Source organism: Bubalus kerabau, chromosome 20 (genome assembly GCF_029407905.1).
Source record: "Bubalus kerabau isolate K-KA32 ecotype Philippines breed swamp buffalo chromosome 20, PCC_UOA_SB_1v2, whole genome shotgun sequence".
NCBI classification, from domain to species: domain Eukaryota; kingdom Metazoa; phylum Chordata; class Mammalia; order Artiodactyla; family Bovidae; genus Bubalus; species Bubalus kerabau.
In genome coordinates, this window is record NC_073643.1 from 31,571,858 (window position 1) to 31,599,719 (window position 27,862).

The 27,862-nt window shown below is 44.0% G+C and overlaps 1 protein-coding gene across 1 annotated transcript in view; it reads left to right on the forward strand.

The window, feature by feature from the left end:
- The first annotated feature begins 18,485 nt into the window (after positions 1-18,485).
- The window catches only part of EIF4E3 (eukaryotic translation initiation factor 4E family member 3), a 51,965-nt gene continuing 42,588 nt past the window's right edge, over positions 18,486-27,862 (forward strand). Inside the window, exon 1 of the mRNA XM_055557314.1 lies at positions 18,486-18,723. Within this exon, the coding sequence (XP_055413289.1) occupies positions 18,554-18,723 (170 nt within the window). The 5' untranslated portion in view covers positions 18,486-18,553. The remainder of the gene's footprint in view (positions 18,724-27,862) is intronic.

Here is a 27,862-nt window from a genome sequence, read left to right on the forward strand (position 1 = left end):
TTATACAGTCCATATTTAATGTGAATATTAATATAATAAGATTTAAGTCTATCATCTTGCTATTTGTTTTGTTTTTTACTTGTCCTACCTGCTCTTTTTTCTCCTGTCCCTATCTTTATGCTTATTTTGGATTAATTGAATGTTCCTTATGATTTCTTATCTCTTTAGTTACATTATTTGCTATAAATTTTTGCTTTATTTCAGTGGTTTGTTTAAGGGGGTGTGTGTGTGTGCACGAACGCGCACTCATGTGCATCCAACTCTTTGCAACCCCATGGCGTGTAGCCCCGCCAGACTCCTCTGTCCATGAGGTTTCCCAGGCAAGAATACTGGCGTGGGTTGCCATTTCCTTCTCCAGGGGATATTCCCTACCCAGGGATCAAACCCGCGTCTCCTGTGTCTCCTGCATTGGCAGTAGGATTCTTTGCCGCTAGTGCCACTTAGGAAGCCCATTTGAGGAATATAGCAAGCATAATCTCTAACTTACAAGTGATATTACGCCTCTTCATATACAGTATAAAAATTTGAAGTAGTATGCTTTCATTTCTTTCTCTCTGTTGTGCTGTTCTTGTCACATTTTTCTTTTATTTATGTTATTAATCCCACACTGCTGCTGCTGCTGCTAAGTCACTTCAGTCGTGTCCGACTCTGTGCGACCCCATAGACGGCAGCCCACCAGGCTCCACCATCCCTGGGATTCTCCAGGCAAGAACACTGGAGTGGGTTGCCATTTCCTTCTCCAGTGCATGAAAGTGAAAAGTGAAAGTGAAGTCGCTGAGTTGTGTCCGACCCTCAGCAATCCCATGGACTGCAGCCTTCCAGGCTCCTCCATCCATGGGATTCTCCAGGCAAGAGTACTGGAGTGGGGTGCCATTGCCTTCTCCGCACTACATTGTTTTTATTTAAACATGTCATTTAAATATAATATATTTATATATTTATTGATGTGATTGCCATTTCCAGTTCTCTTCACCCCTTTCTGTATATCTAAATTTCCTTCTGATAAAATTTTCCTTCTTCTTGAAGGGCTTCATGTGACATTTCTTGTAGCATGAGTCTGATGGTGATGAATACTTTCAGCTTTTTCATGTGGAAAGTGTCTCTATTTTTTACTTTTATTAATTTTCTTTTTTTTTCTATTTTCAATTTTATTGATTTCTTCTTTTATCTTCTCTTTTTCCACTTCTTACTGCTTTGAGTACTTTACTTTCTAGTTTATTAATGTAGAAGTTTATATTATTTATTTGAGACCTTTCTCCTTTTCTAATGTAAGGATTTAGTACTGTAAATTTCCTTCTCAGCAGTGCATTAGCTGCATCTGATATATTTTAATGAGTTGTGTTTTTTGTTTTAATTCAGTTTTATGTATATTTAAAATTTTCTTTGAGACCCCTGTGTTCAGTTCAGTTCAGTCACTCAGTCATGTCCTATTCTTTGCAACCCCATGGACTGCAGTCACGCCAGGCTTTCCTATCCATCACCAGCTCCCGGAGTTTACTCAAACCCATGTCCATTGAGTCGGTGATGCCATCCAACCATCTCATCCTCTGTCATCCCTTTCTCCTCCCACCTTCAATCTTTGCCAGCATCAGGGTCTTTTCCAATGAGTCAGTTCTTCGCATCTGGTGGCCAAAGTGTTGGAGTTTCAGCTTCAGCATCAGTGTTTCCAATGAATATTCAGGACTGATTTCCTTTAGGATGGACTGGTTGGATCTCCTTGCAGTCCAAGGGACTCTCAAGAGTCTTCTCCAACACTACAGTTCAAAAGCATCAATTCTTGGGCACTCAGCTTTCTTCACAGTCCAACTCTCACATCCATACATGACTACTGGAAAAACCGTATCTTTGACTAGACAGACCTTTGTTGGCAAAGTAATGTCTCTGCTTTTTAATATGCTTTCTAGGTTGGTCATAACTTTTCTTTCAAGGAGTAAGCGTCTTTTAATTTCATGGCTGCAGTCACCATCTGCAGTGATTTTGGAGCCCCAAAAAATGAAGTCTCTCACTGTTTCCATTGTTTCCCCATCTATTTGCCATGAAGTGATGGGACCAAATGCCATGATCTTAATTTTCTGACTGTTGAGTTTTAAGCCAACCTTTTCGCTTTCTTCTTTCACTTTCATCAAGAGCTTCTTTAATTCTTCTTCGCTTTCTGCCATAAATATGGTGTCATCTGCATATCTGAGGTTAGTGATATTTCTCCTGGCAGTCTTGATTCCAGCTTGTGCTTCATCCAGCCCAGCATTTCTCATGATGTACTCTGCATGTAAGTTAAATAAGCAGGGTGACAATATACAGCCTTGACGTACTCCTTTTCCTATTTGGAATCAGTCTGTTGTTCCATGTCCAGTTCTAACTGTTGCTTCTTGACCTGCATACAGATTTCTCAAGAGGCAGGTCAGGTGGTCTGGTATTCCCATCTTTTTCAGAATTTTCCACAGTTTGTTGTGATCCACACAGTCAAAGGGTTTGGCATAGTCAAGAAAGAAGTAGATGTTTTTCTGGAACTCTCTTGCTTTTTTGATGATCCAACGAATGTTGGCAATTTGATCTGTGATTCCTCTGCCTTTTCTAAATCCAGCTTCAACCTCTGGAAATTCATGGTTCATGTACTGTTGAAGCCTGGCTTGGAGAATTTTGAGCATTACTTTACTAGCATGTGAGATGAGTGCAATTGTGCGGTAGTTTGAGCATTCTTTGGCATTGCCTTTCTTTGGGACTGGAATGAATGCTGACCTTTTCCAGTCCTGTGGCCACTGCTGAGTTTTCCAAATTTGCTGGCATATTGAGTGCAGCACTTCACAGCATCATCTTTTAGGATTTGAAATAGCTCAACTGGAATTCCGTCGCCTCCACTAGCTTTGTTTGTAGTGATGCTTCCTAAGGCCCACTTGACTTCACATTCCAGGATGTCTGGCTCTAGGTGAACGATCACACCATTGTGATTATCTGGGTCATGAAGGTCCTTTTTGTGTATTCTTCTGTGTATTCTTGCTACCTCTTCTTAATATCTTCTACTTCTGTTTGATCCATATCATTTCTGTCCTTAATTGTGCCCATCTTTGCATAAAGTGTTCCCTTGGTATGTCTAATTTTCTTGAAGATATCTCTAGTCTTTCCCATTCTGTTGTTTTCCTCTATTTCTTTGCCCTGATCACTGAGGAAGGCTTTCTTATCTCTCCTTGCTATTCTTTGAAACCCTGCATTCAAATGGGTATATCTTTCCTTTTCTTCTTTGCCTTCTGCTTCTCTTCTTTTCACAGCTATTTGTAAGAACTCCTCAGACAACCATTTTGCCTTTTTGTATTTTTTTCTTGGGGATGGTCTTGATTGCTATCCTTACAGTGTCATGAACCTCCGTCCATAGTTCTTCAGGCACTCTGTTTATCAGATCTAATCCCTTGAATCTGTTTGTCACTTCCACTGTATAATCATAAGGGGTTTGATTTAGGCCATACCTGAATGGTCTAGTGGTTTTCCCTATTTTCTTCAATTTAAGTCTGAATTTTGCAATAAGGAGTTCATGATCTGAGCCACAGTCAGCTCACGGTCTTGTTTTTGCTGACTGTATAGAGCTTCTCCGTCTTTTGCTGCCAAGAATATTATCAGTTTGATTTCTGTATTGACCATCTGGTGATGTCCATGTATAGAGTCTTCATGTGTTGTTGGAAGAGGGTGTTGGCTATGAACCAGTGCTTTCTCCTGGCAAAACTCTATTAGCCTTTGCCCTCCTTCATTTTGTACTCCAAGGCCAAAGTTGCCTGTTACTCCAGATATTTCTTGACTTCTATGTTTGCATTCCAGTCCCCTATTTAAAAAAAATGACATCTTTTTTGGATGCTAGTTCTAGAAGGTCTTGTAGGTCTTCAGAGAACCATTCAACTTCAGCTTCTTCAGCATTACTGGTTGGAGCATATACTTGGATTACTGTGATATTGAATGGTTTGCTTTGGAAATGAACAGAGATCACTCTTTCGTTTTTGAGATTGCATCCAAGTGCTGCCTTTCAGACTCTTTTGTTGACTATGATGGCTACTCTATTTCTTTTAAGGGATTCCTGCCCACAGTAGTTGATATTAGTGGTCATCTGAGTTAAATTCACCCATTCCTTTTTAGTTCGCTGATTCCTAAAATGTCGACATTCACTCTTGCCATCTCCCATTTGACCACTTCCAATTTGCTTTGATTCATGAACCTAACATTCCAGGTTCCTATGCAATATTGCCGTTTACAGCATCAGACTTTACTTTCACCACCAGTCACGTCCACAACTAGGTGGTGTTGAGACCCCTCTTGGCCTGTGGATTACTGCATGTGTACTGTTTGCTTTTCAGGTGTTTAGGAATTTTCCTGTTGCTTTTTTTTTAATGTGTTAAGGTTTGTTTTATGTTCAGAATATAATCTGTACTGGTGAACATTTGAAAAATATGTATATTGTGCTAAAGTGCAGTATATTTTAGTTAGATGTTGTTGATTGATTTTGTTGTTCATTTCTTGTTTACCTTTGCTAATTTTCTGTCTCATAGTTTTTTCAGTTGCTGAGAGTGGAGCGTTGATTCACTTCAGGTGGAATTGTGGATCAGCTTTCTCCTTTCTGCTATTTCAGGGTTTGCTTTGTATATTTTGAGACTCTTTGGTTTGGTGCACACATGTTTGGAGTCATTATGTCTTCCTGGGGGGGTTGATCCTTTCTTCATTATGTACTGTCCTTTGTCGCTAGTAAACTTTGCTCTGAAGTCTATTTTTCTGATATTAATAGAGCTGGTCTTATGTTCTTAGGTTAATATTTACATGGCATATCTTTTTCCATCCTTTTCCTTTTAATTTAATCATTGCTGTATTTGAAGTGAGTTTTTTTGTACATAGGCTGTTTTGTAGGATCATGGGTTTTTTTGCTTGTGTCATTGTTTACTTGTTTTCTCTACTCTGCATGGTGAAGGCAGAAGCTTCAGCTCCCCTCTTGGCCTTTCTAGCTTGAGTAGAGGGGGGGGAGGTGACAGTCTTTCCCGTGATTTTTGGCTGGGGTAGAGTGTGTGTGCTCAGTCGTGTCTGACTCTTTGTGACCCCATGGACTGTAGCCCGCCAAGCTCCTCTGTCCATGGGATTATCCCAGCAGGAATACTGGAGTGGGTTGCCATTTCCTCCTCCAGGACATCTTCCCAACCCAGGGATCGAAACTGTGTCTCTTGCATTGGCAGGCGGATTCTTTGCCACTGAGCCACCTGGGAACCAGTGTAGAGTAGTAATTGTATAAAAGTTTTTATCTTGCTATGCTACTCCTTTTCATATCCTTTAGCTAGGGAGAACGGCTTTTGTTGGGGCTTTTCTTTTCTGTACCCATTGTCATTTCCAGGTTGCCAGCTTTTCCAACTCTAAATCTGGGAAATATATATGGCCAAAAAAAAAAAAAAAATCCCAGGGACCTCACCATTGTGTTATTCCTTGGGTCCCTATCTTTGCACCTTCTGTTTATTTCATATATAATGTTTCGGATTTTTCACTGCATTTAAGGAGAAAATTTGAGAAAAGCATTTCTACTCCATCTTTCTAGAAGCACATTTCTTCTCCGTTGTCTCTGAAAAGATGTGTCACTAGATATAGAATTAGAGGTTGACATTTTTTTAAATTTCAGCACTTTATAGAGATTACTTCACTATCTTCTTTCTTGTATTATTTCCCATGAAATGTCTTCTCTAACCCTTACTTTTGTTTCTCTGTTCATAATGTTTCTCTTTTCTTATATCGAGCAATTTGTTTATTCTCTACTTTCGTGTTTTCTTCATGTTTTGGGTGTTTGGAGTTCTCGGATCTATTAGTTTATGTCTCTTAAACAGTCCCTCTCTACAGGGAGGTGGTTTAGCCAGTCTTATGGCAAATGCTAAATGGCTGTTAATTTGTAGTTGAAACTCTGGCTGTTTTACTAGTTCCATGTTGTTTATTTAATAAGTGTATATATTCTTTGTACACTTTTCCCACAGTGTTCTGTTTTTAGCATTTTGGAGCGAAATTCTAATCCTTTCCTAAGTCAAATGCCAAACTCATTTTTCATATGACACAGAGGTGTCTTCAGGGAGGTGAAACATGTCCTTAAGAGGAGAGTTTGCAGATGTTAGCAGCACAGGCTTGGAACCAGGCTGACCTGGGTGTCAACTTTGTACCTCTTGCTGTATAATTGTGGAAATGTTATTTAACCGTTTTGAGTCTCCAGTATATAAAATGGGAATGATAATCATATCGACCTCATAGAGTTGATATGTGGAACAACTGAGATAAGTAAATGTGGATCATAGTTAAGCAGTCATGAAATGGTAGCTATTATTGCTGTTGGTATTTTTTTAACTAGTCTGTTTTTTTGTTTGTTTGTTTGTTTTTTGCAGCTTTTGGTTCCAGTAAAACTGAGCAGGATGCACAGGCTTCCCTTCCTATTACCTCTATGTATGCACTGTCTCCCCCACTATCAAAATCCCCCACAACAGTGGTACATTTGTTACAATCAGTGAACCTACACTGACACATCATGACCATCCAAAGCCCATGGTTTACATGAGGGCTCAGTCTTGTTGTGCATTCTGTGGGCTTTGACAAATACATAATGACATATGCATCATTATAGTATTACACAGAATAGCTTCATTGCCCTAAAAATCCTCATTTCTTTGTCTGTTCATCGGTCACTTCCTGCTAGCTAATGGCAAATACTGATCTTTTTACTGTCTCCATAGTTTTGCCTTTTCCAAATTGTTATATAGTTGGAATTATATGGTACGTTGCCTTTTCAGATTGACATCTTTCACTTAGTCATATACACTTAAGCTTCTTCATATCCTTTCATGGCTTGATATTTCATTTCTTTTTGTCCCTGAATAATATTCCAGTTAATATTATATACTACAGTGTATTTTTGAGCAGGAAATAGCAACTCACTCCAGTATTCTTGCGTGGAGAATCCCTGGACAGAGGAGCCTGTCAGGCTACAGTCCATGAGGTTGCAAAAGTTGGACTCAACTTAGCAACTAAACCAATCAACCATTTATCCATTCACTAGCTGAAGGACATCTTTGATGCTTCCAAGTTTTGGCAGTTGTGAGTAAATTGCTGTTAACATGTATGTTCAGATTTTTGTGTGAACATGTTTTCAACTACTTTGGCTAGATATCAAGTAGTAGATTTGCTGAATCGAATGGTAAGAGTATGTTTAGTTTTGTGAGAAATCGCTGTTGTCTTCCCAAATGGCTGTACCACTTGCATTCCATCAGCAATGAATGCGAGTTCCTGTTGCTCCACATCTTCATCAGCATTTGGTATTGTTAGTGGTTTTGGATTTTGGCTCTTCTAATCAGTGTGCACTTTTATCTTGTTTTAATTTGCAATTCCTTAATGGCATGTGATGTTGAGAATCTTTTCATATGCTTATTTGCCAACTCTATATTTTCCTTGGTGAGATGTCTGTTCAGGTCTTTGTCCACTTTTAAATTGAGTCATCCTTTACTTATTGTTGAGTTTTAAGAGTTCTTTATATATTTTGGAACCATTGGCATTTTAATTTGAATGAACATTATCTTAAGTGCCTGAACAAAGGCTTTATTGAGAACTTATCCTTTAGGCTGCTGCTGTTGCTAAGTCACTTCAGTCATGTCCGACTCTGTGTGACCCCATAGACGGCAGCCCGCCAGGCTCCCCCATCCCTGGGATTCTCCAGGCAAGAACACTGGAGTGGGTTGCCATTTCCTTCTCCAATGCATAAAAGTGAAAAGTGAAAGTGAAGTCGCTCAGTTGTGTCCGACTCCTGGCGACCCCATGGACTGTAGCCTACCAGGCTCCTCCGTCCGTGGGATTTTCCAGGCAAGAATACTGGAGTGGGGTGCCTTCTAGGCTGCAAGACATGAAAAACCTTTTTTCTCACTTCTTGGAAGGAAATACCAGAAAAATATTATATTCACCTGAAAAAAAATTTAAAAGATGTTCTGTAGAATTACCTTGATTCAAAAAGAATTTCTGGCCACCTCTTAGATATACTGTGACTTCAGGGGCCTTCCATGCGGTAAATCTTCCCCTAGAAAATTGGCTTATACCATGTGTTTCTTGATGATTGCCTTATAAGTAGTGGGCAATGCCTGCTCATCACAGCCGTGCATTTCTTCTGTGTCTGTCTTAGATGCCTGTGAATTAACAAGGGCCTGTGCTGTCATCAGCAGTCATGACAGTACACCTGTTAACAGATCACCCCACTTCCAGACCTGGCCTACATCATTTGGTAAAAAATAGTCACTAATGCTATAGGAGAAAAATATATCCCTTGTAAGTGAAGGTGGTTTTGTATTGTCTGATTTCCATTCTTTTTTTTTTTTTTTTTTTTTTCTTTTCAGATCTGATTTCCATTCTTTACCCTTCACTGTGCGTCAATAGATTTATATCATAGGATTCATTTTCATTTTATGCCTTTTATTTACGCACCAGTTGTTTTCCAAGTAATTTTAATCTCCCTTTTATGAGAATGAGGCTCTGTGTCTGTGTACTTCTATATAAAATAAAGGAAATGATTGTTTTTAATGCAGAATTGAAAGAAATATAATGGATTTCAGCTACAACAATTTCTCCCCATTTAGAGGAGATGAACACCTAGTTAGATGAAGGACGTCATTCCTAGTATAATTTGAATACATCCTGTTTCCATGACAACTTGTACTTACCAGCTTGCCTGGCAAAAGAAGTGTTTGGATCCTTTCCTTGATAAAAGATTTGACCAAACACTGGAGTTCCATTTTTTTTTTTAATTCCAATAATTTCATTCCAGTTTGGGGCTGTTTTTCTTTTGAACATGGGCTGCTTTTGAGTGAAAGAAACCTAAAAGGCATTTTGAAGTAACATCACCTTCAAAATAAAAGGAGGGGATTCACAGGCCAAATGCTAATAAGCATGGGAAATGAAGATATTTTTGCAAATCATAATTATTTTCTCCTATCTTTCAGTTAAATTAAATCAACAGAGATGATGTAACAACTTATTAAGATGCTATTTGATTTGATAGAGAATGATTCAGTTATTCATTTCCATCTGGACATTATAATCATTAGGCTTGTTTCCTCACTGCTAATGTATGTCTTGCCTTTATGGGTGATTTGTGCCCTCTTACTACTAAATTTTTATTCTTGCAAGGAGTATGATCTTATTAATGGCTTCCTTCAGAAGAAAGATAGGAAATTATTTGCATCATTAACTCTGCTTTTGCGAAATATGAAAAAAAGTTACTGTATTTTGTTGACAAGATTATGTTTCATGCAGTATAAAAGATGACTCTTGGGCATTTTAGGAATGGTAGAGAATTGCTCAAAGTTAAAATAATCCAGAGTTTAGTTCTGAGGGTTCTGGATGTTTTTGATAGGAGAAAAATTATTCTTAGTTATCTCCAAGATCATTGTCAATGATAGTGAACATTTTTGACACAAGACATACCTGCAAGGTGATCTGTGGGGACCATGTTGATTGTGACTCCACTAAGGGCCAAATTTTGTAACAGACTTGGTGTAAATAATATGTGCATATCCTTCACGTCCCAGGAAAAGACCCCATCTTATCATAAAAACTGAAGAAATTTGTAAAGAAATACCACAATATAAAAATTAGCATTAGGTACATAATATGCACCAAATGAAGATCTATAAGAAAGAAGTAAAAAAAAATTGACAATATGTTTCTGTTTTGGGAGCGTGGAATTCCTGCTCATGGTAAAAGATTCAGTAACTGCAAGATGTCATTAGCCTAAAATGTTGTTCAAAAGCATCTTCATGATTCCTAATGTAGCACTTTGCATGGTAGTTATTGTTCTAAAAAATTGATGCAATTACACATTTTTTTAAAGGAAAACAAATAATGTAGTTTCATTTCAGAAATTGCTTTATTTTCCTTTTCTAATCACCCATTAGTTGATAATAGCTTTTCAAATTTTAGACTGCTCAGCTCTTAAGTAGTAAATTACATAAAATATTTCATGAATGTTTTAATCATACAGGGATTCATCATCCCACTATTTATTAAGGATCTGCTACTTTAGCCACCTGTTTTGTGAAGACCACAGAGGTGGACTTTCCACCCTCAAGGAACTTAGGTTAATGTGGAAAGTGAGGGTATCAGTGATCATTTGTGGGGGGAGGTTGTTTTTAAATATATATATATATATATTTATTTATGTTATGTATTTGGCTGCACCAGGTCTTAGCTGTGCTACACGGGATCTTTTTAGTTCCAGCATGCCAGATCTTTGGTTGTGGCATTCAAACTCTTAGTTGAGGCATGTGGGATCTACTTTCCTGACCAGGGCTTGAACCTGGGCTCTGCAATGAGAGTGTGGAGTCTTAGCCACTGGACTACCAAGGAAGTTGTCAGGTGGTCATTTTATAAAATGGCTCATCATCTTCTAATAGTTTGCTGAGGAATTGATGTTTTCTATATCAGAATTTCTTAAGCCATGAAACAATGCAGGTACTTAAGTTTAAACATAAAGCTTTGGAAAGCACAGCGCCCTTCCTCAGAATACTGGCTTGCGAAATGTTCCACTATGATACCTGAGTCCTAACTGAAAGCTCAAAACCAAATCTTACCCGTAAAGCAGTTAGCTTCTTAGCTGTGAAGAAGTGACCAGCAATAACCTCCCATTCTACCCACAACTGTCAGCTGGCCACGGGGAGTGAAAGCCTCCGTGATGGACATGGAGAGCCATGTGCCACAGTGCATGCTCCGTGGATGTGCTCTTGGCACAACCAACCTCACATATTTGCCCAGGATGAGGAGGGATTTTTCAGGACTTCCAGTGTTACAGTCCTGAGAGTCTCAGGCAGACCAGGACAGTCACTTGCTCTCTACACTCTTCTCTAAATCTCTAAAGTGCAAAGGAGAATATCCATGTTCACACAGCACAGAGGACGGGGGCTGTCCCCGCCAGGAATAAGGAGATAGCATCCAGCTCTCGTGGAGCATGTTATGGCTCATGCACAGCCTCACCTCCAGACAGCACTGTGAAACAGGTCCTGGTGGGGAGTCATTTTTTACACGAACAAAAAGAAGAAGCAAAGAGCTTGCTTTGTCCCAAATCACACAGCAGTAAAGGGTGGGCTCAGACACACACTTCTGTATCTTCCTCAGCTCACATCGTCTCTCTACTGTCCACCTTTTTCTTTCCTTTAAAAACTTCCAAAAATAAGCAGAAACCAACACTGCACTGTAAAGGAATTCTCCTCCAATTAAAAATCAATTAAAAATACTTTTCAAAGACCAAGTGGAGGCCTACTGACTTCCTCTTCAGGTCCAGTTTCTGATCTGAGCCATCCTCACCTCTCTGGTGGATTGATTGGCCTGGCGGAGCATTAATAACTACTCTTTTATAAGGAGCCAGTGATTTGCAGAGTGTATTTATTGTAGGGAGGGGAGGGCACATAAAGAAGACAAACCTTGGTAACAATTTAAATGCCCAAGAGTAGGAGTTGCTTGTTTGAATCATGGTTCTTCCAATCAGTGAACTACTGTGGGGTCCCAACAAAAGTCCTCAAGTCTGAATTCTCAGAGTGGTCCCAGAACCGGTGTTTCTGAAGTGGGTGGGGCTTTCTTCCTAATCAAGGTAAAAAACATGGTTACTTCCCAGTTTCGTTGCTGTCAGGGCAAGAGGGTTCCTGAGGAAAGGAGTTTGGGCACCTGCTCAGATGTGCCCCTGCAACTCTGGATCTACTGCCCCTTTCTGGAGTGTGTGTGGTGGCTGATCCCCTGCAGTGAAACTTGCTCTGGCCCTTGAAAGAGGGTTAGACAGTTTGGAAGGACAGGGAAGAGGAAAGATCTCAGGCAAAAGTGCCGAGATGTGAGTGCACACAGTGTGTTCACTGGGTGGGGAGTAGACAGATCACTGATGTAGCAGCTTGAATCTTCCACGTGCGTACTACGAGGGGTCATAGGCCTGCCCATGGGAGCGCCTGCCATGGCAGAAGGGAGAACACTCCAAGGGGCAGAGCGTGTGTCCAACTATGTATATTTCCAAACACTTCATATATATTCCTCTGTTTCCACATATATGTAAATATAGGCATATATACTACATAACCATATATATTTGGAAATATAGTTGCAGATGCATTTGGAAAGGTGGGTTGGGTGGAAAGGATTTCAAATGCTACACTGAAGATCTCTGACCTCAGCTTGTTAGAGACAGCCATTTAGCCATTTGCTCGGGCTTTTGAGGAAAGAAGTAAAAGGAAAAAGGTGCTATTTTGGAAGACTAACATGCCATCCACACAAAGGATGCACTGACGACAGAGAACGTCTGGAAACTGGGAGATGAATTCATAGACTGTTGTTTTCAGTCAGTAGCTGCTGTGTACCCTGTTCATGTACTTAACAGATGTTGATGACGTATTGTCCACGTGGCCAACACTGGGCTGGGCAGTAGGGCACAGCAGTGAAGAAGAGGGGCCTGGCCGTCTGGGACCGGATATTATGGTGTGGGAAGCAGTAGATCAGTGTGGCTGTGACACGTGCTGGCAGGAAATGATCAGGGAGGAGGACTTGCTCTAGTGTGGGAGGCTGGGGAAGAGTTTTGTCCAGAGACCTGAGAGGGAGAAGGGGCAGCGGGGCTGAAGTGGAGGTGCAGGAGAGAAACCAGCAGGTGCTGATGTCTCCAGGCTGCAGAGAAGCCCTGGGGAGTGGGAGAGCACAAGTGTGGACAGGCAGGAAGGCTCCTGAGGCTGCCGAGCCCTGGTGGCCACCAGACTCTGCGCTTCCCCGTGAGAGCCAGCAGTGGAGCACTTAGGCATGGTCAGATGGGTGTTTCGGGAAGGTTGCTCAGGGTGCTTCCCGCCGCGGGTTGGAGAACCCTGGAAGCAGGGAGGCTAGTGTGCTCGGCTTGCCCAGGGCAGGTGCTGCTGCTGCTGCTGCGTCACTTCAATTGTGTCCGACTCTGTGCGACCCCATAGACGGCAGCCCACCAGGCTCCCCCGTCCCTGGGATTCTCCAGGCAAGAACACTGGAGTGGGTTGCCATTTCCTTCTCCAATGCATGAAAGTGAAAAGTGAAAGTGAAGTCGCTTAGTCGTGTCCGACCCTCAGCGACCCCATGGACTGCGGCCTTCCAGGCTCCTCCATCCATGGGATTTTCCAGGCAAGAGTACTGGAGTGGGGTGCCATTGCCTTCTCCGGGGCAGGTGCTACCCCTGGGAATAAAGAGAGAAGACCGATACAAGGGTGAGAAGAACAAAACAAGGAGTCTGGGGCTGATGAGTGGATAGGGAGGTGGATGGTGAGACAAGCCAAACTCAGTGCCACAATTCCCAGGCTCGGTGACTGGGAGCACCTCTGTCTCCTCGCTGCAGAGGCTTTCATAAGTGCTCTTCCCCTTGGCCCTCTCTCTTCCACTTGCAACCCTGAACCAGACCTTCAGGCATCTTTTTGATTCTAGATGAGTAACAATGCTTTTTCCATGTGCAGCTTGCAAGGTGCCTTAGACGTGTTTTCTCATGTATGCCTCAAAGCAGCAACCAGAGGGAGCGCTGTTGTTACCTCTTTGTGGAATGTGGAGCTCAGCAAGGTGAATAGAACTTCCCTGGGTCACACAGCTTCCAGGGGGCAGGATCCTGATTAACACAGGATTCATTCTCATTAAAGCAGTCTCTCTTAAACCACACGACAGCCTCCCCTGAGAACTCCAGTGTCGCACCCAGAGGCGCTTCTGGTCTCTCCGACCCCTCCAGCCTTGCCCTGGGATGGACCAACTGCAGCCCTTGCCTTCACTGGAAGCATCCTTCTGGGTCTGAGCCTCTATGGGTCATTTATCTGCAGAGATTGAGGTCTGCCATCTAGTGGCCACTGCCCTCCTTTTTTTCTTCCATGCTTCTATAAGAAGGGAAGATGGGAGTTTCCACATACAAGACAGGCCTGCATATTTATAGCATCACACCCTGTAAACAGGAAACTTCTCAGTCTTAAGAGAAGGAGCTTAGTAACATAAACACAGCACATTGCCAATAAGTTTCTGCATCCATTCAGCAAACACTTAAATAGATATATGTATATATATAGATATAATAATATATCCATTCCATAGGAAAGTGTGCTTCCTGAGACAGGGATTTCTTTTGTCTGTATTGCTCACTAACAAATCTCAAGAGCCTAGAACAGTGGTGTTTGTATGGCAGACATGCAACAAATATTCACTGATAAACTGGAATAAATGAATACTTAACATGTGCTGCATCTTTACTCAATACTGGGCACTTGACCTGTACATTTTCTCGTTTAATCCTAATGACAGCTTGAGAGGTAGGGACCATCATTGTGCCCACTCCTCAGATGTAGAGACAGAGGTGGCAAGGAATAAGAAGCTTTCCAGGTTTGGGGGAAGCTGGCGTTTGATTCAGGTGTTCTTGCTTTAGAGGCCCATGCAGAGTGCCCCTTGTGTGCCAGGCCTCGTGTGCAGCATTGCCACCATCCAGATACGTGGTAGAAGTACCATCCAGGGACCACTTGCTGTCCCCCTGCCGTGTTTTGTCTTTATTGAGTGAAGCTCCCCTTTCCATAGTGCTGTGACAAGAATAAATGGCATTCAGGAAAGGCTGGCTGACGAACAGTGAGTCCCTGTCCCTACCTAATTCGGTGGCTGAGTCACCTTGCCCCAAACCTCAGTTCTCATGTTGGTAAAAGGAGGAGACTGAGTTTGGAACCCTGCCTTCCCTTCTAGCTCCAACATTCTACTGTTCCTGTGACTCCCAGGGAGCTGGATTGAGTGGAAGAGAGAGGACCACTTGTTACTAGGCAACCAGTACCCACCTCACCCATGTTGCCATGGTGATGATGAAAGTTGGGCTGATGGGATTACCAGCTCTTGTTAATTGCATATGAGAGCTCAAGGTCTCTGTCTCTTTCCTGCTTGCTCTCTCCATCTTACTTTCTTATTCTTCTGGGAACTGTGGAGAGATCTCCTTTCCTTCATCTGCAGTGTCCCTGAGGCAGCCATAGTACAATGGAAAGCAACTGGAAATGGAGCCTGGCTGTGCCTCTGAGTAGCTGTGTGACCTTGGGCAGGTTCCTCAGCATCTCTGGGCCGCCACTGCCCTATTTGGGAAATGAAGGTGTTGGAATAGTGGTCCCTGTCTAAGGCTCTTCCTGGCTCTCAAATCCTTTGATGCCTAGGGAACATGTCAGGGGAGCAGACCACGCTGTTACTAGGCAACCAGCAGGCACCCTGCCCAAGTTGCCTTGGTGACTGGATGCTGGAAGGGAGGGGAATAACTGCTGCAGCTAATTGCTTAATTATTTATGAGTGCCTCAAGTCTTTTTGTTGTTTTCGTTGCTAGGGGCTGTGGGGTCACCTTCTCTTCCTTCCTCCTGCCACCCCAAGCCATCTGAGTGGCGTGCTACACAGTGGGAGAGCACGTTGGCCTGGACCTCAAGCTACCCACGTTCTAGTCCTGCCTCTGTCATTTCCTAGAGCTGTGGCCTCGGGTAAGTTCCCTCACCTCTCTGGGCCTCAGTTTCCTCATTTGTAAAATGATGGGTGTATGTAGATAGTCTCCAAGTTCCCTTTCTACCCTGAAACTTGGAATCCCTGTGGTCCAGTTGCAAAGTGGGAAGGATCAGGGGAATTTTCCTCACTGATTATCTTCTGAGGATAATTCTGAAGAGAAATGGTTAAGAAATGGTTAACCATTCTCTGAAGAGAAATGGTTAGCAGTGGTTAAGTATCTTACACGTTTCTAACAGGAAGGGAGTGAAAGCAATGCCCATTGTCCTCTCCTTGCTTCTCCCCTTGGTCACATCACCAGACTTCTTTAGTAATCTTAAGGTGATTTAAATTTTATATTTTTTGTAGATTACCTACTTCCAAAATAGATTTGAGGGGTTCACAATATAAGATGCACATGTGCAACTGGATCATTAAAAATAGGAATACATTAATATAAAAATAATGATGCTTTTTCATTGGTTACTATTGAAGTTTTGATTGAACATCAGATGTAATTTTGAGCATCCTGGAAGCCAAAGCAAAAAGAGGAAGGTGCATAATTGATAATAAAGACAAATTGCCAGACTGTTCCTAGTTCTAAATTCTGAAAGTAATTTATCATGTGGTGTATATTCTTTTTTAGAAACTGCAGATGAAACTTTTAAAATATCCCTTTCTTGCTGAGAATATTGTTACAAGACATAAGGAAGAAGCTAAACTTGATAGTTTGACTAGTTCTAATCATCAGTAAGCAAAAACTCTCTTTCAGCCAATACCTTAGAATTTTATATAAAATTTGAAGATGTCACAAAATTTAAAAGTTTGGAATCTGCCAGTATTTACCAATCATTTATATATAAATGTATGTAACCATTTTGCACATTAATTTATGTGCAAATTAATGTGTATCAAAATTTTAGATGCGGGCAAAAATTCTACTTCTCCAAACTTATTCTGAAATAAACTGGTGGAGATAAGGAAAGACATTAAGTAGAAAAATGCTTATGGTAGCATTAAATATCAAAGAAAATGCAAACCAAATAAATCTTGAGTGTTAGTGAATTAAATTATATTACTTCTTTAGAATGGATTACTTTGCAGTGCTTAAAATGAAGTAGATTTATATGTTTCGATATGAAAGTCTTCAAATATGTTAAGTAAGATCAGGAGATGCTGCAGTGGTATAAAATACATCTATTTCTTTATAAAAGACATAGGTAGGTGTACAGTATATATATCTAGATATATGCTTTTATATGCAAACTTGCACTTTTCCGGAAGGAAACTATAAACGGTGGCTTCCTCTGGGTTAACAGTATTGATAGCCTTGGGAGGGAGGGAGGCTTACTATTCACTCTTATTTTTATTATGTGGACCTGTTAGTTTCCTAGTTAGAGAGGCAGTAGATACTGGCAGTCAGGAGCTAGATTCTGGAGTCGGAATACCTATGTTCAAATCCTGGCTCTCTCACTTTTTAGCTGGGTGACCTTGGGGCTAATTTAATTTCTCAATTTCTCATCTGTTGAATGTGCTAATAATAGTGCCTTCCTCATTGGATTTTGTGAGGATTAAATGAGTTAATAACTATAAAGTGCACAGGATAGCTTAAACAATGCCATATGTACATTTTCTTGAAAAAAAAAAAAAAAAAAGAAGGTAAGCAACAGCAACAAAAAAGTGCATCTAACCTAAAAGGCCCTTTTGTATGTTAGAGTTGGAAGGACTTTTAAATATGTGGCTGCTTCTAGCATCATACTTTGTATAAAAATTGTGTTGAAAGTGAGGCTAGCAAAGCATCGTTGTTTCATGGTTGTCATTTTACCTGAACTTAAATTCCTTTTAGGAAAGGCACCTACCCTAGGATTCAACCAGGTGTTTGCAGTGTCTGTGAAGCCCCAGAACTCATCTGGTTTTGCAGCTCCTGTTCTGGTGCATCCAGAGACACTCAAGCTAAGAGCAGGATGTAGGCTAGGCCAGGTAGAGTATCTTTGAGGAGATGGAGCTCTACATCCACAGCTGGTCAAGGCCAGAGAGGGACTGTCCAGAAATTCAGACTCCAGGAGGGCGTCCATGGCCCTGCCAGTTAGGACGTGTGTTCACATGGCCGCATGCCTTTCCTTTTCTTTTGAGAGAGACTGATAGACCCCTGGTAAGCGTCTGTGCTTGCACGACCCCACCCCTCTTTGGGTTCAGGAATCTTCCTCTGTATTCAGCGGTGCAGAAAGCCGAGGGCTATGTTCAAAACGGCCCCGTTTCTTCCTCCATTTCTCGTGGGTGCTTTGGGGCAAGTGTGGAGAACCTGGACTGACTCTGGGCACCCTCGTTTACAGTTGGTCACACTTGGGCACACGGTGACCCCTTCAAATCCACTGGGTTAGGAAATGGGCGACACTGACCTGTGACCACTTTACGGCCGGATTTAGTGGTCCAGCTTCTAACTGTCTTTCTCAGCTCCTGCTCACTCCAGCCTCTGTTCATTTGGCCAGCGGTTCCCCAGGCATCTGTCTGTCACATCCAACTGTGCTTCCATCTGCCCTTCCATCCCTTCACCCCTCCTCCAAGCATCTGCCAGCTTTCCCACCATCCTTCAGACTGCTGGTTTGTCTGCCCTCACCTACTCCCCTCTCGCCATATGGGTCTGACTCCATCCGCTGGACCATCCATCCATCCATTCCTTCGTCTTTCTGTAGCCCACACATTCGTCTCGCCCGTCACCCGTCAGGCTGCAGAATCCACTGACTGACCCTCTGTTCCCCCCGCCCCGTAGCCTGGAATCGGTGCCCGCCGCCGCCGCTCCCGCGCTCCCTCCGCCCCGCGCGTCCGTCGGTCCCCGCACGCGGAGTCGGTGCCTACACGAATCCGCCTCCCCCTCGCGTGGGCCGTGCTTTTGTTCGGCGGCCGCGGGCGGTCCTGTGGTGCGGCTCCCGGGCCGGGCGGGCGAAGGGCCGGGCCGGGGCGGGGCGCGCGCGGGGCGGGGCGGAGCGGCCGTGGCGGGGCGGGCGGGGGCCGGGGTGACTCAGCCGCAGCTCGGCCCGCGGTCCGCGCGTCCGCCGGCCTCACAGGCGGGGCGGAGAAAATGGCGATGCCCCCGGCCGCCGCGCCCCCCGCCGGCGCCCGGGAGCCGCCGGGGCCCCGCGCCGCCGCCCCTGCCGCCGCGCCGCCGATCGGCCTGCAGCAGCTGTCGGCGCTGCGGCCCGAGCCGGGCGGGGTCCCGCTGCACTCGCCCTGGACCTTCTGGCTCGACAGGTGAGGGGGCGCGGGGCCCTCCGCCGCCGCCGCGCGCCCGCCCGGCCTGCGCCGCCGCTTTGTCTCGGCGCTCGCCCGCGCCGGGTGCGCCGGGGCCGCCGACCCCGCGCCTACCCCCGCGCCCGCCCCGGCGCCCGGCGCCCGGCCCCCGGCCCCGCCGCGCGAGCTCGCTTAGACCCAGCTCTGAAGCCCAGGTTTCGGCCGGCGCGAGCGGCCGTCGGGCGTCCTAGGCCAGGAGAAAAAACACGCAGTCCCAAAAGTTTCGGTAGCACTTTCCCCCTTTATTTCCTTCCGAAGAAGCAGTGCCGGCGGGCGGGCATCCCGGCTGGGCGGTGGGGGATGCCGGGCCTGGCGGGGGTGATCTGTAAACTGGGGAGAGTGGTGCTGTCCTGGCTACGCCCACGGGGCTCTTGGGGAACTCTGGACAAGACCCTCACTGTGACAGCGCCCGGGAGAGTTGACCAGCTCCGTGGGAAGTGTGCGGCGGTGGTGTTACTATGGCACAGCGGGCGCCTGCCCCCCTGCCCACCGATGCTGCCTTGCACACTTCTTTGAATTCTTTCTCATTCACTGGGCAGCTGTTTCTTGAGCACTTACTGGGGACCGATCCACACGCCTCCTAGGTGCTGGGGATTCAGTGGTGAGCCGTGCCTCACCTTGTAGTAGAGTGCAGACGATTGCAGCTTCCTCAGGGCAACAGCTCAAGTACCTTCTCAAAAATGCCCACCTGACTGTCACATCGAAATTAACACTCCTCATTCCTATCACTCCTGCCCTCCCTGGTCTTCTTCGTAATGTTTATAATGCTACCGAGTTGTGTTGTGTAGGACACTTTATTTTCAAACTGTCTCAACCTCTCAACACTTCCCCCTTTGTTCGGGGCCAGTGAGTAGGAACTCTGTGCTTGACACCTAGTAGGAGCACAAGAAATTTTTGACAAATGAATAAATGGATGAATTGCAAAGACCCTTCTTAGTATCTGTTACGCATCCGGTGCCCAAGGCTGACACTTAAAGATTGTCCCACGAGCTTACGGAAGTTTTGATGACACTGTGTCTACTCTGGTTAAGTATTAGGAAGGCCCGGATGTGACAGTTTTCTGTGCAAGTTACTCAGTAGACACAAATCTGGTTTTTAAAAGCCTTGCCTAAAATATGTGCAAGACTTTTTAAAAATGAAGTTCATCTTTTCTTAGGAAAACAGGCTCATTCCTTTCTTCCTGTTGGAATTAGCACCCCTCAATGAGAGTTAACAGTTTGAAGTCATTGTCTCTTTCTGGAACACAAAAAAGTTAGGGGGTGGGGAAGATACAGTGAGTCTTTTTTTTTTTTTTCCCAGTGTTTTTACTTTCATTATGAGATGCTGAAAGAGCGTCTTACTGTCATAACAAGAATGGTTTTGGCAAACTGCAGCAGAATGAAATCATATGCGTCTTTGTTTTCAGAAGTGTGTTATGTTGCTGTTACCTGGTATCTGTTTCCAAGGTGTTAAACCTGGATTTCTGGTCTACGATGGAGACTGTGGGCTGCTGGAAACAGTACCAAGACAGTTTGTTTATAAACATGCACAACATTTTTAAGACCATTAATACTACATAGCAGCACAACTTTTAAAGAATATGTTACCCTTTTTTTAATGAAGTATAGTCAATTACAATACTACTACAGTGTACAATATAGTGATCATAATTTTTTAAAGTTACACTATTAATAGTTATTATAAGACAGTGGTTTTATAGCCTGTGTTGTACAATATAGCTTTATAGCTTAATACAACTTTTAAAGAATATCTGGTATCTTTTAAGATGAGAATATGGTGATTTCAGTGAAGAAAGACTGTAGCTTTTCTGCTGTGTATTTGCATATTTTTGTTCTCTGAAAGCCAGTAATCAAGTGAAATATGTTGTTGCCCCCATATCCAAATCTGTAACAGAAGTGGCTGTATTAATTTAGACATTATATTTAGTCTATATATCCCATAGGTTTTATTGAACTTTCTCTAGTTCTCTGGAGATGTAGAGTGCCTCTCTTCCCCTTGAGGTTGTGAACACATTATGTTCTAGAGGTTCCCACGTATCTTTTTCCCGCAGAGAAACAAGATTGTAGGGAGGGTGGTAAGGCTCTCTGGAGAGCCCTCCACTGCACCCTTCTCCCCAGATAGCTGATGTATGCACTGATGAGATCAGTCTCGAGAACCACACCATCCAAAGGTCTCCTGCTACTTACACGCCTACTTACTTGGCACCTACCTCCTGGCCTGTCCTACCTTTTAGCCTTCTGTGTAGTGATGAACGAATGACCTAGAATCCCTAGGGCCTCACCTGCGTTGTTTGTGAAATGAGGATAAATAATCATCGGATACATTAGATAGGGCTGTTCGGTGGGTTACATGAGTGCTATGAGTGTAAAACACCAGCATTATTATCCAGTGCTCCCTAATTAACCACCCATCCCCCATCATTGATCCTCAGGGCAGCTTGTCTGATTTCAGTATGAGAAAGCCAGCATCCTAATTTATTCCCCTCATGGATGGATTTGAAAGTTCCCCACCCCCACCCCTACCCCCATAGAGTTATTTGCAATTCCAATAGTAAACTCCAGTAGGTTCTTATTTAACTAGACTGTATGGCTAAAGATTCAAACATTTGGGAGATAATTTTGGCTAGGGATATAGGATGAAGAATTTTCCTCTCCTTTTCTGGGAATTTGAAACTCTGTCTTGTCTTGACTCTTAGAGGCCACTCCTGGTTGTGTGCCTCTGACTGCTTTGTGTTCATCTCATATTGATCCCTCCCCCACCTCCTCTGAGGTTTATCTGTGGTACTCAGTGCTCAGGCCTCTTCTTGTTCCCATGTACACCAGTGATCTCATCCAGTCACAAGGCTTTGGGCTCCATCTGGACCGCTGGTGATTCCCAAGACCCTACACTGGTGCATTCAACTCCTCCTCTCTGTCTCCATGTGGATGTCTGATACACAACCCAGCTCGACACATGCCAAACTACTTCTTCAGCTGCCCTCCCCATCTTGCCTCCTTGGACTGAGCCATCTCAAACCAGAGCAGTTAACAGCAACCCATCCTTCCAGTTGTTCACTCCACCCTTACAATCTTAGAGTCACCCATGACTCTCTTTTCTCTTCCTCTTTATCTCCTCACTTTCTCTGGCCCCTTCCACATCCTCCTCCTTCCCACTGCATCCATTATCAACAAGTGCTATTGATTCTGCCCTCAAAATGTATCCAGAATCCAGTGTATTCTTACCACCTGCATCCCAGACCCTGTCCCACACCACGTCTGTCTCTTGGATGAAGGAAAGAGCATCCTCACTGTTCTTTGTGCTTCTGCTCTTGCCCCACACAGTGCGTTCCCAGCATAGCAGCCAAAGCAGTTCCTTTAAATACCATAGTGAAAGCCAGTCACCTCTCTGCTCCCCAGTTGTCTTGAGCAAAAGCCAGAGTGGTCATCACAGCCCTTGAGACTGCAGCATTTCCCGCCCTGCTTAGGACACCTTTGTCCTATCTGTCTGTCACTCTCTCTCCTACACGTGCCCTTCTAGCTCACTGGCTCCCTGGCTCTTTCTCCATCATTGCAAGCCTGGGCCTTTGCCACTGAGGGGCCTTCCTGATGTGCTGCTCTACCCTCAGTCACATCTGCTAGGTCTGCACTTTGCTTCCCTCTAGTCTCTGCTTCAATGTCATCTCAGCAAGGCCTGCCTTGACCACTGATAGAAGCTGATGCACACCCCCTGATTCCCTCCCAGGCCCCTGCCTCCCTTTTATTGTCTCTGTAGGATTAGCATTGCTTGTCTGTCTTCTCTAACCAGAGTGTATGCTTCCCAGGATTCCTCTCCCCACTGCTCTATCCTCGACTCCTAGTTCAGAGCCTAGGACAGGCTAGGTTAGCCAGCACTAAACATTTAGGTGTTGCACTCAATATGCCTGCAAATTTGGAAAACTCAGCAGTGGCCACAGGACTGGAAAAGGTCAGTTTTCATTCCAATCCCAAAGAAAGGCAATGCCAAAGAATGTTCAGACTACCACACAATTGCACTTATCTCACACGCTAGCAAAGTAATACTCAAAATTCTCTAAACCAGGCTTCAACAGTTTGTGAACCTTGAATTTCCAGATGTTCAAGCTGGGTTTAGAAAAGGCAGAGGAACCACAGATCAAATTGCCAACATCTACTGGATCATAGAAAAAGCAAGAGAATTCCAGAAAAACACCTACTTCTGCTTCATTGACTATGCTAAAGCCTTTGACTTTGTGGATCAGAACAAACTATGGAAAATTCTGAAAGAGATGGGAATACCAGACCACCTTATCTGCCTCCTTAGATATCTGTATGCAGGTCAAGAACAACAGTTAGAACTGGACATGGAACAATGGACTGGTTCCAAATTGAGAAGGGAGTACATCAACGTTGTATATTGTCACCCTGCTTATTTAACTTATATGCAGAGTACATCATGCGAAATGCTGGACTGGAGGAAGCACAAGCTGGAATCAGGATTGCCAGAAGAAATATTAACAACCTCAGATACGCAGATGACACCACCCTTATGGCAGAAAGCGAAGAGGAACTGAAGAGCCTCTTGATGAAAGTGAAAGTGGAGAGTGAAAAAGCTGGCTTAAAACTCAACATTCAAAAAACTAAGATCGTGGCATTTGGTTCCATCACTTCATGGCAAATAGATGGGGAAACAATGGAAACAGTGAGAGACTTTATTTTGGGGGGCTCCAAAATCACTGCAGATGTTGACTGCAGCCATGAAATTAAAAGATGCTTGGTCTTTGAAAGAAAAGCTATAACAAACCTAGACAGCGTATTAAAAAGTAGAGACATTACTTTGCCAACAAAGGTCCATCTAGTCAAAGCTATGATTTTTCCAGAAGTCATGTATGGATGTGAGAGTTGGACTATAAAGAAGGCTGAGTGCCGAAGAATTGATGCTTTTGAACTGTGGTGTTGGAGAAGACTCTTGAGGGTTCCTTGGACTGCAAGGAGATCCAACCAGTCCTTCTAAAAGAAATCAGTCCCGAATATTCATTGGAAGGACTGATGCTGAGGCTGAAGCTCCAATATTTTGGCCACCTGATGTGAAGAACTGACTCATTTGAAAAGATCCTGATGCTGGGAAAGATTGAAGGCAGGAGAAGAAGGGGATGAGATGGTTGAATGGCATCACCAACTCGATGGACATGAGTTTGAGCAAGCTTCAGGAGTTGGTTATAGACAGGGAACCCTGGCATGCTGCAATCCATGCAGTTGCAAAGAGCCGGACATGACTGAGTGACTGAACTAAACTGGACTGACTGAAACATTTAGGAGGCTGTTGAAATCTACCCTCAGTGACTTTCCCTTCAGGAGAAGGGGATGATTTTACTCTAATTTTCATTTGCAAATCTGCATCCTAACCCTGACCTCTCTCCTGGGTTCTTACACCCAGAACCAACCCTGTGATGGTCAGCACCAGCTCGTCCTACCTGGCACCCCCTTCTTCCTCAGATGCCCTTCCCCCTCCAGTTCTGTGCTTCACATTGTCCATGTACTCTGGGAAGACTTGCTCCAAGCCTAAGCCGTCCGCTCCTCTCCCCGTTCCTCCCTCTGCACTCTCTGGTCCTCTGCAGCCTCAGTCGCACTGTAGCTTCTTGCTCTCAAGCCTGTCCTTCCTCCAGGCATCTCCCACACCTTGAGAGTTAGCCTAAGTGACACCTGGCCTCACCCTTTCTGCCCCTCTGTTCTGCCACAGTTGTCAGTTTTGACTGTGTCTCTCATCACCTAAGGGTGCCTCTGTCATGGATTGTGTGCTCCAGACAGGTCGAATTGTGGATCTCCACCCCTGCTTCTACCAGAGGAGGTCTGATTGGTTTTGATGGTGGTGGTTTTTAGAAGTGAGCCACGTTCATTTGAAAAATGAAAGCATTGAAAAAAAAGCATTCCTCAGCTTTGAAAAATTGAAGAAAGCATTCCTCAGCTTTGAAAAAAATGAAAACCATAGGTTTGCAGATTATGGTACAAACTTCTTTATTGCTCATTTAATGTGAAACTCACTTCCTTTTTAGCCTCATCACCTGTGTCTCCCCAATTCTGTTATGTCAGTCTGTCTATTCTTTCTGATAACAGCAGATGCCTGCCCCTTCTCCTGGATAAACCATGGACTTGCCATCCTCTGAGATATATCTCATGATATTGCTTCTGCTTGGGGTGCCCTTCTCTCCTTCTTCTACCTGAAAACCTGCCACGCATGCTTTGAGGCCTTTCTGAGATGCCCGCTCTGTAATTGTCCTTAATTACATAGTAGGCCTTGGCCCCGGCGGGGTTAAGTGCACCTCCTTTGTGTCCCTGCAGCATGTTTATAGCCTGTATTTGTATTACGGGTCGTTGATGCCTCTTCTGTCCCCCTCTTCTGATCGTGAGACACGGCACTGCCTCGTGTCTTGACTCCCAGAAGGAGGTACGCCTTACAGTGTGCCTTGTAGGTACTTAGTATTTGTGTCCTTGTGTTTTTGATCACAACTGTGGGCCCTCTCTACATCGCCCACTGACTCCACCCCGTCACGGTTTACCTGCACCCAGTCAGTTGAAATACAGGCCCTCACCCCACCCTAGACCTACTCCATCAGACCTGTGGCGTGGCATGTGCGTTTGGAACCATGGACCCTCATGTGCATTTTTGACGGATGCATTAGGCACCTAACGTGCCAGTTACTGTTGTCCTTATTGATCAAATTACTTAAGCATATCAGCTGCCAGTTACTGTTGTAGCTGCTGAGAATGCAAAGATGACAGCATGGGCCTGGGCCTCCTAGGAGTTCCAGGAGGAGCTCTGTCTGCCTCAGTAGCATCGAGGAAGAGTTTGGTGAGGGACCCGCGTTCCAGGGTGAAATGGGTCCAAGGGCATTCCAGTGGTGGCTCCATAGTAACAGGCATGATGGGGGCAGGGTGGGACCAGGCTTGACACAGAGGACCCCCAGAATGTCCTTCCTCATCCCAGAGTGGCCTGCTGGGTCTAGGCATGGGCGGGTGACAGGGAGAGAGGAACTGGCGTCTTGACTTCTCCTATTCTTTTTCTCCATTCTTGCCTTTCTGAACCCACAGACTCTTACTTGCCAGGATTTTATTTTCTGTGAGGCAAGTGTTTCTGGGTACTTCAGGCAGGGAAAGGCCCAGACTTTGGGGCTCACAGCCTGTCACCTGTGGTCAGTAGCTGCTTCCTGCAGACAGGCCTGAAGACCTTAGACATCCTCACTCAGAAAACTTACCAGTCCTTACCTGGTATATGGTAGCTTCTTGAAAATATGTTTTCCTGCTTTCAGTGTAATGGATGCCATTTCCTTATTTCCAAACCTAAGGCAGCTGGTGAGGCCTCAGTGACCTGTCGCGATGACAGTTCAGAGCCTGGCCTTTTTCACTTCCGCTGTCAGCTCTAACACTGTTATACTTCTCTATCCCCCATCCTCTGTGTACCAAAGGATTCATCAGATATCTAGATCAAAGAGTTGTAGTTGCTACCATCAGGGAGCTCATAGGCCAAGAGTGACAGCAGATAGAAGCAGGGAAAAATCAAACTCAAATAAACACGCAAAGATAAAACATTTAGATGATGTGGATAGTTTCAGTAGATGCGCTATTAAATGTTATTAATAGGCTCTTGCCCATTTTTGCAGGTGACTCTTTCTCAAACAGGAAGCTGATGTAGCCACAAGCCACAGATCTATCTAAAAGTGATTAAACTGCAGTCATCTCTAATGGAGTGAATGATAGACAAGGGACGTCCTTCCTCGTGTACTGGGCTTGTGCAGGTTTTCTCTGTGACAGCCGAGCCTGGCGTTAGTAAATTCAGCAAGAAGACTGGCTTTTAGGACTCATATCCCTGGCTTTAAAAATTTCCCCATTGAAGTTATTCTCCTGGCTGAAATGAAATGATCTCTCGTAAAAGTAAGGTGAAGTCACCATTCATCTTTTCACCAATGTTTATTGCGTACACGTGTGCACTGTAAGTGTGTTTCCATATCTTGGCTGTCCTGTACCATACGTAAAGCTTTAAACACCTTGTTTTTCACTTTAACCAATTAATATTCACTCCTGTTTATTTGGTGCAATGGGCAAATAACTGGAGCTGTATGTAGTTATTCACGGAATCCTCACGATACTGGAGTGGGCGGTACAGCAACATTTTGCATAGGAGATGCTTTAGGCCCAGAGAAGTAACTTACCTGAGGTCACAAAGCTAACGTAGAACAGAAACAGGGTTTGGAGTAAGGACTGTGTGACCCCAAGCACCAGCATCCCTCACTCCACTGAACACTGCTTCCCTGTGAGTATGAACCATGAATGGCAAACAGTTCTCCCCTGGTCCATAGCTTTAGGTATGGGAGCTGGGCTGGACTTCTCAAATAAGGAAACTAGGGGCCAGTGTTACAGGAAATACGTAAGCCAAGGACTCCCTGTTTCAAAATTGACAGAGAAAAAGAAGAGAGTCCCACCTAAAACTCATATTTAAGTGCTTTTATAGGATTGTCCTTCACATTTTAATGATAAACATGTCTTAATCATCTCTTTGGATGATTGAAAAAATATCATTATTTTCATAGATGCATTTTTTTCCCAATGATTTTTTTTCATTTTTCTGATGATGCTGTCTATAGTTGATTTAGTTTAAAAGAATTTTGTTTGCATATAGTTGCTTTATAATGTTGCTGTACAGCAAAGTGAATGAACCACACATATACAGAGTTCATTAGATTTTATTTCCCATTTCTTGTGGTGATTTGCTTTAGATAATGTAAGTCAAGAAACCTCAAACTTATACAGACAAATCCCCTGGGATTCAGTAGGTGTCAAGTGGGTCCTGGAGACTCTGAAGCTCTAACAAACTCCTGGGTGATGCTGCTGGCTGAGAGACTACAGTTTAAGTGGCACGGATGTGGGCAGGGTTTGGGGAAACCTTTCTAGCTTCTTTCCTTTATTGGAAGCATCTCCAGGAATCCAGGTCCCTGGTAAGGGGTGCTGTGCTCCACTGAGAGCTAGCTAGGCAATGGTTCACATCATTTCCTTAAGTACTTACAAAGGGAGTAAGTTCATCTGTCTGCATGAATTTTATTTCTGAGCTGAGCCTGCAGCAGCCAGGTGGGGTT